General features: G+C 38.2%; 1 protein-coding gene across 1 annotated transcript; it reads right to left on the bottom strand.

Annotated features, from left to right (window-relative positions):
• Window positions 1-1,220: 1,220 nt before the first annotated feature.
• slc30a1a (solute carrier family 30 member 1a) lies at window positions 1,221-15,328 on the bottom strand. The gene is made up of 2 exons (XM_059985892.1): window positions 14,496-15,328; window positions 1,221-4,217 (listed from the first exon to the last, which is right to left on the bottom strand). Exons 1-2 carry the CDS (start codon window positions 15,139-15,141, stop codon window positions 3,322-3,324), a joined length of 1,542 nt encoding a protein of 513 aa, XP_059841875.1. The 5' UTR covers window positions 15,142-15,328; the 3' UTR covers window positions 1,221-3,321.
• Between the last annotated feature and the right edge of the window lie 96 nt (window positions 15,329-15,424).

The following is a 15,424-nucleotide window of genomic DNA, read 5'->3' as shown; positions in this document are numbered from 1 at the left end:
TCCAGAAGATTTATGCAAACATATAGCAGCAACTCTCTAAATAAAGTATCTAAATAACTTCATCTCAAAGTTTAGCTAAATTGATCATTTGTAATAAGAACACAAATATGCCATTGTCTCGATAAATAATGAAATTCCCCACGTATATGGCCTTCCCATGTATTTTGGAGTTTAAGTAACTATGTGTATTATGTTGGGGATGTAAGTATCAATCTTTGACTACCACAAGAGCCATCAGATTATAAACAGGATTACCACAGTATGTTACGAGTGGATTGAAAGATCATTGTTTATCACAGTTCTCATGGTCAGTTTCTTCAAAGCAACTCACGTATCCAAATCTAAAAATTCTAATAGTTACATTAAAATAATGCTCAAAAATATGCCCCACAATTTTTGGCAATTCAATTCCATAATCAGTACAAATCTAGTAAGTGTATTCATCCATGATTAATCCCTTTTGTCAGTGATAAACCAAATCAGAAATGAAATGGCACTTAACTCACTTCTAAAGATCAGAAATTAATTATTTTTGTCAACTTGACAGCAAACTTCACTGCCATAATTTAAATCCTGCTGTACCTTACCAAAAGTCCCTATTTAAATAATATTACTTTTACATGAAGTTTTATACACATTTAAAATGGTTAAAATCGGATGAAACAAGAAATTCTGCAGATGCTGAAAATCCAAAACAACACACACACACACAAAATGCTGGTAGAACTCAGCAGGTCAGGCAGCATCAATGGAAATGAATAAACAGTTGACTCCTCGGTCTGAGGCCTCTCCTCAGTGTACTGCAAAGTCAAAGTGATTTCAATATCAACAAGAACTAAAAAAGTTCATTGAATTCTCGTTTTCCTCAAATGCATGCCAAGAATGTGAATTAACCCTCTCACTTCTTATAAACCCTTTCACAAACAGACCATAAAACATTAATGTTGCTTCGATCCAGTATACCTCTGAAATCAGAACCTGCAATGGCTTCCTAATCAGGTTGTGTTTAGTAACTACAAATCATGTAGCACTGTAACTGGATAGCAATTGTGTAATTAATGAACGAAATTAATATTGTCATAGCAAAGTGGTCAAATAGGAAACAAAAGTAATTTCCAGATATGCATGTTAGTTGGAACTAGAGCATCCACAAAGCTGATTGTACAGCATGTAGATTATGCGCAGAATACAAACAAAGCAAAACAAATTGAAGAACAAAGTATAGTAATGCATTTAATAATGCAAAAAAAATTCCATAAACCATTTGAATGCAGTTGGTTGTTTGTATTTTACACGCCACATACCTTATGAAATTTTTTAGCTGCTTCCTTCCATGAGGATTTTAGATCGTTTTTTAATTCATTACCATGAAAAGATTTGCACTAAACAGATACAATCAGGACTCAAGTCTGAACATATTCCCCCAACGCAAACACCCCCTTAGACTGAAAAACAATGAATAGGATTGCTTCCCCCCCCCCCCGCAAAAATATTAGCAGAAAATTCAACCCAAAGTTTGTATTCAAGGAATGCACTTCACTTATCATCTGAAAACCTGTCACAAATCAGTAATGCATCTGTAAATTACCAGTACCATATTTCAATCCTGGTGTAATTAAACCTAGATACAACAACATTTCAAACAATAGACAGGTATTTTTCCCCTAGCTGGAATATTATTAGTATTAAACTTGTGTATGCTCATTTGGCTTTGCTGAAAACCTGGTCAAAATCTACACATCTCTTCAATCTAGCCTCACGGCTTCATGCAATTAGCATTTAGAACCTTAGCTTGAAAATTTTCATGTGGACTAACGCTCTTAAGTTGCACATCACAAGTGTTACTTCTGTAGGTAGCATTGTATTAAAATCCAAATGCACCATTACACAAAAAAGAACAGAAAAGGATGATCAAGAAACCACTACAAAAATAATGAAACCAATTTAAAATGGTTGGGATTAGAATATGATTTATAACATTAAACTCAACAGGATTTGTCATTAGCTCCCAAAATTCAGAGCAATAGTCCAAAAAAAATCATAAAATTCTTTTTTTTTGTACTGCATTTCATATTTAGGCTAACTCACTGGAACGTGTTCGTTTAAATCTACCATTGCAGTTAAAGAAATTTTACTGTACTTGCAAATATTATATTTCCCTCATTTTAAGGCAAAAAAATTATACTCTTATATATAAAATTCTCATGTAGAAAATAACCCTTTCCAGCCATTACACCCATTTCTGATATTATAAGACTGTATGACCGAAACGCAATAGCAGTTGCTCTACTTGGTCCTTCAAAAAGGGGCCTGCAACCTAAGCAGAGTTGTGCATGGAACACAACAGTGGATTGTGTCCAAAGTACCATTCAATAGAATCACTGTTAAGAAACAATTCCAAAAGTGAAACTAAAAGTTGACAACAGGGCACCAAACAGAACAATGTTACAGCCCCAAACTGTTTGCAAAGCACAGATGAACACACTAGTTTAGAAGTTTGACTCACAGGTTTGTTTTTCATTTTTCTGAAGAAAATCCACAGCATTTATTTGCATATATTTTTGTATATTTGCACAAGATGCTGGTCCAGAAGAAAGCAATTGCACACCATCCCAGACAAGCATTTGTACCATGAGATACAATTACATCAGAGCATTAAAAACATTACCTACAATTATCAACTATAATCAACAGGATAGAAACAAGAATTAATAAAGATCATTCTGCATCAGAAACATTTGTGTTCTAATAAATTAAAGAATTACAATAAATGCATTCTTGGAGTTTGCAAGGAGAAAATGTCACTATTTTGTAGCACACAAACTACCCATGCATAATACTAATTGTTATGTTTAATACTCTGGCTTCATTTGGAGTATTTCCACAATACGACCTTCCCACCCACCCAAATCAAACCCAGTTTTATACACCAGCAGCTCTTTTGGTGAGAACAGTGGATTTTGTAAATTGACGTAAAGTTTCTACATCAACCTATACAAAATTGCTTATATAAAAAAAATCTTAAATTTCCCAAAATGCTACTGGCTTTATTAATAATTAAATACAATTTTTTGCTGACACAGTCAGTGATGGACTATCCACAATGCTTCTCAAAAAGCTGTGATAACATGTTCAAGTAGTTTCTAGACAAAAGTCCACAGTTTTGCTTTGGAATGTGCGATAAACAGATCAGAGCCGTGGAAAAAGTTCAATATAGTTGCATTACCCACAGTTATTTCAGCTTAGTGCCAATTCCAGTTGACAACCCCAAAATATAAAGTCAGTAAAGTACATCACTTTTCAAAATTAGAATGGCTAACTTTACACAGCTGATTCATATTGTGTGTCTTTGCATTTTACTGCATTATTCCCCATCTCATTTCTTTCAGTCCTTGCAATGGGGTGTTCAGGAGATTCCCTGATAACCTCAAGAGAATGGGCAGATGGAGTTTCCAACTTTAAATCACCAGATGATTTTTCTCCATTGCCACAGCATTGTTTTAAGGCACACTGAGTCTTGCACGGCAGTTCACAAAGAGAAGTACGTGATTCAGAGTTCACTGAAGCAAATTCTGGTTGAATGGTTGTAGCATGGATACCTTCATCATGGAAGAAGTCTTTGATACGTTTAGCTACATCCATATAAGCAGTTGGATCACGACATTTGATGTGAGCTGTTGCAATGATTCTACTGCCAGCTAACTGCCAAACGTGCAGCTCATGTACAGCAAGGACACCCTCCAGGTTGCGCAGCTTTTCATTTATCAACTCCACATCTATTTGCTTAGGAACCGTTTGCAGCAGAATCAGAGCAGATTCCTTCAAAAGTGGATAGGTTGTATAGAGCAAGATACAAACCATAATACAGCACAAAGTGGGATCCAAGAAAAGCACCCAGCAGGGTCCAGCTTCTGGAATGCTTTTGAGATTTTCAGATATGTTTGACTGCGTGCCATTTAGAGGTCGATTTTCACATTGTTCATTGTGACAAGGATTAATGCATGGACCATTTTCAGGACATGGGTTCCAAACAAAGTAAAATATCACTGCATTAACCACAACGATGACTGAACCCAGAGCATCGCCCAACACATGGAGAAAAACCCCACGCATATTTAGCTGTGATGCAGAATCTTCTACAAATTCATCAAGATGGTCATCAAGGACAGAAATCCCATTCAGCTGCAGGCCTGTCACATTATTCTCCATCAGTAAATCTATTTAAAGAAAAACAAAGATTAAGTACAATTTTTAAAAAAGGTTCATTTTTTTCCTTCTCCCCTACCCCAATTTGTAAAAATATTTCAGTAAACCATCAGATGAAAAGATGGACTACTTGCTGTAAAGTTCACTGGCAGGGATATTCACCAACCCAGTCTTGGAAGTTTTCATTTTTTATTGTTTTACAATATTGAATCAGTCGATTTAATTTGGCTTTTTTTGACATTGAAAAACAGAAAAAAGACTCTTGTGTCAGAATGGAATCTGAACTCAATTCATTACAAATATAAAACACAAAATAATTAGTTAAATGGAGATCACCATATGAAGTCAGTATGTTTCAACTGATTGCAGTAAAAATTCACTTGTCTACGAAAGGTCCAACTGCTGGTGAGTCACTATCCTGGCAAAAACTACACCATGTCAGCAAAAGAACACTCCAAGCAGCTCTATGAAAGGGTTATTGAAAATCACAAGTCAGGAGATGGATACAAGAGAATTTCCAAGTCACTGAATATCCCTTAAAGTACAGTTACGTCAATTATCAAGAAATTGAAAGAATATGGCACAGCTGTAAATCTGCCTAGAGCAGAAAGTCCTCAAAAACTGAGTGATTGTGCAAGAAGGGGACTAGAGAGGGAGGCCACCAAGGGCCCTATGACAACTCTGGAGGAGTTACAAGCGTCAGTGGCTGAGAAGGGACAGACTACACATACAACTATTGCCCAGGTCATACAATAGTCCAGCTTTATGGGAGAGTGGCAAAGAGAAAGCCACTGTTGAAAAAACTCACATGAAATCTCGGCTAGAATTTGCAATAAGGCATGTGGGAGACTCTGAAGACAGCAGGAAGGTGGTTCTATGGCCTGATGAAACCAAAATAGAGCTTTTTGACTATCAGAATAAACGCTATGTTTGGTGTAAGCCAAACACCGCCAATCAAACACACCATCCGTAGCATGAAGCATGGTGGTGGCAATATCATACTGTTGGGATGCTTCACTACAGCAGGCCCTGGAAGGTTTATGAAAATACAGGGTAAAATGAATGCAGCAAAATACAAGGAAACCCTGGAGGAAAACCTGATGCGGTCTGCAAGAGAACTATGCAGAGAGATTTATTTTCCAGCAAGACAATAACCCATAAAGCCAAAGCTACACAGGAATGGCTTAAAAACAAAGTTAATGCCCTGGAGTGACCAGGTCAGAGTTCAGACCTCAATCCAATTGAGAATTTGAGGCTGGACTTGTAAAGGACTGTTCACTCATGATCCCCATGTAATCAGACAGAGCTTGAGCAGTTTTGTAAAGAATAGGGGAAAGTTGCAGTGTCCAGATGTACAAAGCTGATAGACACCATTCCCACCGAATCTACTAAATACTGATTTGAAGGAGGTGAGTAGTTATGCAATCAATTATTTTGTGGTTTATATTTGCAATTAATTTAGATCATTTTGTAGAGATCTGTTTTCACTTTGCCACGTCTTTTTCTGTTTATCAGTGTCAAAAAAACCAAATGAAATCCACTGTGATTCAATATTGTAAAACAATAAAATATGAAAACTTCTGGGGGGGGGGGGAGGGAATAGGGGGTAGGGAGGGGAATACTTTTTATAGGCACTGTATATCCAAGTGTGTTACTGAGTGTTCAATATCGGGATTATCACTTTGAGCAATACATTTTAAGAGGAAGTCAAAACCACAGTACAGAAAAGACTGGTTTAGTTTAGCAACTATAAACAGTTCCAAGATAATTGCTGGACTGTACAGTTCATCAGAAAGCTGTCTAACAATGCTCTCAAAGTATTCATACGCAAAGCAAACCACTAACATGCTGGAAAGCTAAAACAGACAGCCAGCAAAAGAGTGTGGCAAAAGTAACTCGGGAGGTTCTACCACACAGTGGGAGCAAGAGCTTCAACTTTTTTTTCCAGTTGCCTCTGTAGACTGAACGCAGAAGAAATTCCATCTTTCCTTCAGATTACATACTTGCACCTCAAGTATCATGATAACCCAATTAAAAGCAAAAAATATTCCTCAAATTATCACATTGTTACCTTAAGCAATCCCGTTAGTGATTACCATTAACCTCAAAATGAAGTTCGAAAAGAATGTAAACATACCTGAAGCTTTTGGACCCCAAATCTCATTACTCAGGTCACCTAATTCAGAAAAGTGGGAGGGACAGCATGAAGAATGCAATAGTCCTGCACACAAGGTGACAAAGGAAACACTTAGAGGGATCGGCTCATCAACAGAGAATGGGAAAAGTAGAGGGTATACAAAACTCAGGGGGCTGACCTAGCCAGCTGATAATGTGCTCCAAAACTGCATCTGTCTCATGACTATCCCATGTACAGGGGAAAAATAGTAACACCCGTGCATTCCCATTGGCTATCCACCTTTCATGTTACTGAGCTGACCATCTCATTGTCAGAGGAATGCAAAGTGATGGCTGATAATGGACACTGAACAGGAAATCTTACAAAAAAATGTGAACTATAAATGAGTGTAAAAGTATACAAGCATTTACAGAAATTAAGCTGTTCCCACACCAGAAAAAGAATCTACATTATACACACTGGATTTATAATTCTCAAGCAATAAAAAACATTTCTCAAGATTAGTAGTCAGGGCTTCTGGATTCTTCATATGTAATGAGCTTCCCAACCACAAAGGTACTCTCTCCCACTGAACAGTGATGAAAATTAATTCTGTGGACAGCAGAGGAAACAGTGTTCATTTCAAATGGCTACACCAAAAAGATATTGTAGCAGCTTTGCAATTTAAAAAAGATCCCATGATCATCTACCGTCATGGGTGTAATGGAAACATTACACTTCCTTGAATAAACACACAAGGAAATTCATGTACAATTCAAATAAACAACAGAATCACTCAACAATACAGCTTAGTATCAATTAACTATAAAGTAAAAATATGACATTCAGCAGACAAAAAGTAAAAAAAAATTCTAAAGGATTGTACTGGTAATTCTATTTCAGCACGAAAGCAAGTTCATTGAGAAAAGTAACACATCCAAAGAGCTCTTTGTAGAAACCGGAGAATGATAGGCACAAAATAGGGCCGTTTTCTCACAACATGCCTGAATCAACACTTGAAATAACTGTTCAATTATTCGTGCCACTACCTTCACAATGGATCTGTGCACAATTATATGCCAGGAATTATTTTTAGAAGTATCAATTGAAGTCACAATTACAACATTTACAAGCCAGGAAATCCAAAAACAAATCTGGAAATGTTTGCGAGACGTTGCAAAAAGGAATACAATGCTTTGTTACTCAGTTACTTCAGGATCGTTTTCAACTCAATTTAAATTATTCTATATGAATAATATGAGTCAATTCATTTTTTAAAATCTATAAATTTGTTTTGCACTTTATTGTATTTAGAATAATAAGTCACCCATTTTTCATTTGAAGTTTTATCAAATTATCAAAACAGTTACCATATTCCTCAAATAACTACATTAATACTGGATACAAACAGTTCATTAAGAGGTGGATAAATAGTAGACAATACAAGTAAATGGACTATAAATCTCATTAATTTAGAGCTAACCTGCTCTAGAGAAAGTAAATTCTGGCAATAATTTGGCAAAAGTAAACAAATGTGAATGTCCATAAATAAAATTCCAAAATGGAAACAGAAAACCTACAGCACAATACAGGTCCTTCGGCCCACAATGCTGTGAACATGCACTTACTTTAGAAATTACCTAGGATTACCCATAGCCCTCTATTTTTCTAAGCTCCATGTACCTATCCAGGAGTTTCTTAAAAGACTTTATTGTATCTACCTCCACCACCGTTGCCAGCAGCCCATTCCACGCACTCATCACTCTCTGCGTAAAAAACTTACCCCTGACATATCCTCTATACCTACCTCCACACACCTTAAAACTGTGCCTTCTCACGTTAGCCACTTCAGCTCTGGGAAAAAGCCTCTGACTATCCACACAATCAATGCCTCTCATCATCTTATACACCAGATCACCTCTCACCCTCCATCACTCCAAGGAGAAAAGGCCGAGTTCACTCAACCTATTGTCATAAGGCATGCTCCCCAATCCAGGCAACATAGTTTTGTTTAAATGTTTAAAAAACTCTACGCAGGGTATACACAGATTACTAAAAAAGTTGAACTTCAGAAGATGTCTTGATTTAACATTCTAGCCTGCCAGAAAATCTTTTCTTACAGAACAACCATCCAGTACAACCAAATTTTTGGTTAACATTTATATGAGTACTCAACCACATGTTAAACTACTCAAGCAAATTAATAGGAATACCAAGGAATAAATTAATTGCCCTTGTTTTCAAGAAAAAGATCTAGCACCTATGAAGTAAAAATACTGTACAGCTATAAAGTGTAAATATTGTGCAGGAGCATTATCAAAAAAGCTTGATAATAAAGCACACAAGGAAATATTAAGGTGAAGAGCCAAAACGAAAGTACAATTTCAAGACCTTTTGGAAAGAATACAATTGATGGTCTTAGCAAATGAAAAAGTCACCAATAACAGAGCAAATTGATTTGGGAGGTGCTGTGGAAATGAATTAGAGAAGGAAAGATATGTCAATGTTGTAGAAGATTGTCCAAAGCCATGTATGTTAAACAAAGTGATGAGTTAGAGTGACATGAAGACTTGTGCATTGACTGCATTTCGCTCTAAAACAAATGATGTGCTTTTAAGAAAATATCAATGGATACTATGGATGAGAAACAGAGGGCATTGGTACAAATCTTGAGGGAAGTCATTGCAGGTTATTCTCTGGTTATGACTGGATGCACAGAAGGTGAAACCAAGTATACCTATCCAACTGGGCAATAACAGAGTCACAATTTCTGATGCACAAAATCGAGGGAGTTTCAGAGAGTGAATGAAAACACCAATATTAATCCCTCAATTGCTCTTAAGCTACTGAAGATGAACTGTATTAAGATTTTTAAAAATCATATGTGAAAAAATATTAACTTTCCCCAGGCACATGACTTGGGGATTAGGGACAGGGGACAACTGTATAAAAAGCTTTGGAAAGTTGCTACATTAAGTCTTGCAAATGGTACTTGCATGAGCCAGGAAAGAGTAGATTTTACTGAATCAAAATCAAGTTTATCATCACTGACAAATGACATGAAATTTGTGTGGATAAAATAACAGTACCATGCCTTGCTTTGGATGACATGCAGTATTTCATCAAAAATGCCTTTGAGGCATTAGCAAGAGTAGCACCACAACAGCAATTTCCATAACACAAAGTACCAGCCATCTGTTTTAACAGGTCCAACCAAGTTTCTGGTCAATAATTTTTTCTTTTAAATCCCCTTCCATAAATTTTTTAAAAAATCAGAGCAGGTCTTGTCATTAACCATCACAGACAAACAGTTAGTCATTGTTTGACATTTCTTTACATTTATGCCATAAATTCTCAATATTGCCTAAATCTTGCTATACATGGTAACAAGCTCCTTCATTACTTGGAGCTGTAAATGGAACTGAACAAAGCAAACATCGCCATTTCTGATGCTGCAGTTGAACAAAGGTCATTTATGAAAGGAAGATTAGATCACAGAGTCATGATAGCTCAGGAGGTGACTGAGTTCCACTGAGTCTGTACTTGATTTTCCCATGGTCTCCCCCATAGCTTCTATAGCAGTTTCCAGATCACAACCACAAAAGAATTCCTATACACTCTACTTTACCCCTAAACTTCAGCTGAGCTCCTTCAGGCCAAACCATTCACTAGCCAGCAAGAATTCCTGCTGCAACAAGTCACAACCATTTTTCATTGTGCTAAGAATCATTCTGCAATTAGAGATTTGTAACACCTTCAACTTTCATTTGCACTCCTTGTGTCACATTCAGATGTCAACTTAATGTTAAGGAAAGTCAGAGTTTTGGTGAATTAGAAAAGAGCTGCTGAAGGGATTCAATGGGTCAGGCAGAGCCTGTGGAGGGAAATGGACAGTCCATGTCTTGGATTGAGCCCCTTCATTTGGCTGAGTGAAGTGAGGAGAGATAGCTAGTATTAAAAGGTGAGGGGAGGAATGAGGCTGGAACTGACAAGCAAGTCTGCAAGATGGCAAAAGGCTGCAGATGTTGAATTCCCCTCTGTCCTACACCAAGAGGGACCAGTCCAGTGGTAGGAGTGTACAGGTGATATGCAGGTGGAGTAGGTGGGGGAGGTGAAAGAAGTGTGTGTCTGAGGGAGCTTGGTTAGATCGGGAAAGGGATAGAGGAGGAGAAGCAAGTTAGCCTTGCTGTTCTGATCATTTGTTTGGCCTTGCGCTGGTAAGGAGGAGAGCAATGATAGGCCAATGTGGAAATAGGGAGGGGAAATTAAAATGATTTCCAAACCAGAATCTTTAGGTGTCCATGGAAGACAGAATACAGTTGCTTGGTAAAGATTTGACCTAGTCTGTATTTGATCACACCAGCAGAGATCACATTAAGAATTCTAAATCCAACAATCGAGTTTGGAGGAGGTGCATGCAAAGTTGTCTCATCTGGAACAACCGTTTTGGTCCCTGAATGAGGAAGATTTAGCAACATACGTTACATCTATGGATGCGAGGGAAGGGAGGAGTGAGTGAATCAGTAAAGCATAGATATATAAATATACTGGTTTCTATAGAAAGCAGTAAAGACTGAGGAATGGAAGACATGTCCAGCCTCAGATGAAGAAGTACCGACTACATGCAAAGAATATGAATTCACCTGTTCCTTGAATCTTTCTATGCTTAAGCTGCTGCTACCCCAAAGCAACAGTTTCTATAAAAAATAAGCCATAACTGAGAATCTGTTTTATCACCAATTCCTGGATGGCTTTAGCCAATAAAAGGAATTCATTTTCATGTAAAGTATGGTGCTCCTACTGATTGAAAAATTGAACAAAGGACCAAATAGTTAAACAAGGACAGAAATGTATGTTCCTGCAGGGAAGCACAAAGGTAGTAGTTTCACAATACTGTATTGCTGCAGTACAATGGAAAAAAGATTTTGAAGACATACTGGTTGGTACTTTGCACATGACATTTTGCTTGTACATTGTCTTTGAACATGTTAGTTTAAAACATCTACAGTGTTTTGTGAGGATCACACTACATAATGTCTCAATTTCCCATTTATTTTGGAATATAACTGGAAAACATGCCAAGTTTCTCTAATCAAGCAAATTCTTGCAAACATCACATGACCAGGGCAGCCCATTTCCTACATTCAAAAAAAAGTATCAGAAATTCAAAAGGGGAAGGAAAAAAAACATTTAAAAATACTTAAAACTGAAATGTAACCTAAACAAGCCAGTCCACTAAAAAGTTGATAATCTATTATCAGAGTACATATATGTCACCATATACTACATTGAAATTCTTGTGGGCATTCATTCATGAAAAAAAAGAAAAAAATAAAAAGAAATAATCCCGTATGAATACTAATGTGCTACCAGCTGTTTATTCCAAAAGGTATGGATAGAAGCAGGTGCTTGGTTGGGGTTTTAAAAAAAAGCACCAGGTTATCCCTGTGGAGATGTAACAGGATCAGAATCCAGACTGGCAAGTGCATTCCTAGTTACTTCATTTTCGTGATTTTTCATTTTACTACAAGTTTTCTACAATAAATCAGAAAATCTTGTACTTTGGGTTCTAAAGTGCAAGTAACTTAAAAATAAATTTTCCACCCCATCCTCAAATGCACCTTTTAAAAAAAAGCCTGCATATCTTTAAGTTTCTAATAACAGGTTGTAATCCCAATTGAAGTGCTAATTAAATCAATGTTCTGACACTTCAAAATTTGCTGATCATATTTCATCTTTCTTGTAAAATAACCTTCTAATGCAATGCATGTTTGAACAGTTTAAGTGTATGATGTTCCACTTTACTGCAAGAGGTCAACTTGAATACTGAATTACGTTCTTGAGTAAAGTGACATAATATTTTTTGATTCAGGTGTGTAAAAGAGGTAGAACAACTGAGAATGTTGATTGTGAGTCAATGGAAAACAAGACATGAAGAAAGATTCTTAACAAAATTAAAGCACATACAAGAACAAGCAGCAAGAAACACACTAAACCACACAAGATTTTAAAAATATTATGATTCAATCATGACCAGTGTTTGTTCAATTTTGGCTCTACTCTACAATGACTATGTCAAGGCCTTAAGGTGCAAAGGCTACCACTAGAGTATACTTTGAATGCAAGAATTTAGTTATATGAAATAAGGAATGGAGGGTTATGGGCTGAGTGCAGGTCAGTGGGATTAGGTGAGAGTAAGCGTTCGGCACGGACTAGAAAGGCCAAGATGGCCTGTTTCCATGCTGTAATTGTTACATGATTATAATGGAAAAACAAGGATTGTTCTCGTAGAGAAAAAAAATGATTAAGAGGCTTATTCAAAATTGAGCTGTTTTCAGATCATAACTAGCATAGGTAACAAAAATATTTGTTAAAAATGAGTCATAACATAAAATGTCTTGGAGACTCAAGAGAAAGGTGATGCTGGAATTTGAAGCAACAATCTGCTGGAGGAGCTCAGTGGATCAGCATCTGCGAAAGATAGATAATTGTTAACATTTCAGGTCAAAACACTGCATCACAATTAAGGACAGAGAGGGAAGATATCCCAGTATAATGAAAGGTGGGGGTGGTTGGTGGACTGACAAGGAATGAAGGGTGCCAGGCAGATGGAGCCAGGGAGCCAGGTAGGATAGCAGAAGCGGAGGAGTTGGGAGACAGAGCCAGTTGTTAGAGTGGGGGGGGGGGAGAAATCAATGACTTTTTTGAAGGAATGATAAAAATTTCTAAACAACAAAAAAATTCAGGTAAACTATTTTGCAGAACTACATAGAAAATGTTTGAGTGCAAGGCTAAATAGGTAACATCTTTCTAAGAGCCAGAGGTGCAAGAGTTGGAAATTCTGGCATGCTACTAAGAGCCCTTTGCATTTGGTTTTGTGATAAATCACCCACACCTTAATGACATCGAATTGCAAAATTAATTCAAACCAGTTCAAAGTTCAATGAGTGAGATGATACACAGTCAAAAACAAAATTACACAAATTCAAGACTCAGTCGGACAAGTTTAGGACAAATAGGACAAGTTTCTTTACTCAAACTGGTGAGAATGTGGAATTACTCCAAAAGAAGTGATTAAAGTGAGCAGCTTTAATGCATTTCGGGGAAAGATTAAAAAGTAAAAGGAATAGAAAAATATATTAGAATCAAATGAATGCCTGTATAGCATAAAGAGCTTATATAACATTTATTTAGCTCTGAGTAACTCTGTAAAAATTATGTACAACTGCTACTAAACCATCTTAATAATGCCAGGCATCCTCTGAAATAACACCCATTAATAAAGATTGTATACACAAGCTCTTGTATAAAAATATATGTACACATTATTTAAATTGCACATATGGATTCCACTTTCAACCAACATGAACCCACGTCATTTAAACTAGATAATCAATCCAGGGAAGATCAAATTAATGCACTATACTTAACCGTTAACATATCAACTACCGATTTTTAAGAAAATTTTGATAAAGTTATCGCAATCTAACTGGGAGAAAAACAAAAAAAATGCAATACATTATTGAACTATTGGAAGTATCTGAAAAATGTGGGTAACGAGTTGCGTTGGTCCAGTCAACTGCTAAAAGCAGACTGTATCACTCAGGACTAGTGTTCGCCATCGAATACCGTGTCGCCTAGAGCAATACAAAGGGGCATTAATTCAAAATCAGAAACAGAACAAATCTTTGATTAAACCCGAGGACCTACTCGATGCAATGCAGCTTTAAATCTTTTAAGACTTTCAATAGTTTTATGGGGATTCCACAAATTATTATCCATGCTATGGAACAGGGCTGTAAATAAAGCCCAGTGTTGTCTACGGCAAATATTAGAATTCTCATAATGGCTCGTTATTTCACAGAAACAAATTCCCCTTTAACAATCATTCTAACTCAAATATATTTCCTATTGCTAATTAAAACATAGACGGCTCATTGTATGGGGACATTCTGCGAATTTGCACTGTCATTTTAATATCAGGCGTAGCAGCAGCCGATCGAAAAGATCATGAATTATGAGCGTTTTCAGTAAAAGAAATCTCAGTGAATAAAGGGACATTAAAAATATAGTCCCTTCGCCTGGCGCTTAACTCGGGCGAATCGGTATCCGGGACCCCAGCCCGAAGATTTTCGATCAATGACAGACAATGCCGATTGAAAGGAGGGTATACCGTTAACAAGCCGGTGGTCGCCGCTTCTGTGAGTGCTGAACACGTCCTGCTTGTCGGGGTTCAAGCCGTTGATGGCGCTGCCGCTGTTCACCAGCACGTTGACCTCCTGACTGTCGCTGTTGCCGGTCAGATTCCCGGCGTCGCTCCTCTTCTTCCTACGGAACCAGTGGCCGTTCTCCACGCTGGAGCTGTGTGAGTGGCCGTGGGCCGAGCCCGGCCCGCTGCCGCTCCCGCTGCCGTGGAACAAGCAGAGCCCCAGCAGGTTGACCAGCAGCCCAGCCGCTCCCACCCCGATCACCACCAAGGAGTTCTGGATCTCACGCGGCTCGCTGAACCGCTCGATGGCCTCCAGCACGATGGTGAAGCAGAGGGCGGTGAGGAAGACAGCGTTGACCAGAGCGCCCATCACCTCGGCCCGGATCCAGCCGAACGTGTTCTTGGCCGTCGACTGGGTCTTGGCAGCGAAACGCACGGCTATGAGGGCTACCACCAGCGCGATGACATCCGACAGCATGTGGAAGGAGTCGGACAGCATGGACAGCGAGTTGGTCAGCCGGCTCACCACCACCTCCAGCACGAAGAAGCCGAATGTCAGCCACAGCATACACATCAGGCGCGCCCGGTTCGGCTCGCAATCCATCTTCATTCAAAGGGCTGGCACCAAGGTGGATGTAGCGGGCACCCTCCCCGGGCAGAACAAAGGGCCGTTTAACGGCCACGATTCAAAACGCAGCCGGACTGCAGGAGACCGACACCGAAAGTTCCAGAGAATCAGGAAACAGCTCGCTCATTCTTTCGCCCGGCCCGTAAATACGCAGATGGTTACGAAAAAAACTTTTGCACCCGGCAAGTTTTTTTCTGCGCACGGTCTTTTTTCAGCACGGGCCCATCGCTTTCCTCTCTCCAATCAAACCCTGTCTCTAGGCCAG

Source organism: Hypanus sabinus, chromosome 12, assembly GCF_030144855.1.
Source record: "Hypanus sabinus isolate sHypSab1 chromosome 12, sHypSab1.hap1, whole genome shotgun sequence".
NCBI classification, from domain to species: domain Eukaryota; kingdom Metazoa; phylum Chordata; class Chondrichthyes; order Myliobatiformes; family Dasyatidae; genus Hypanus; species Hypanus sabinus.
This window is presented reverse-complemented; position numbering and strand designations above follow the sequence as displayed.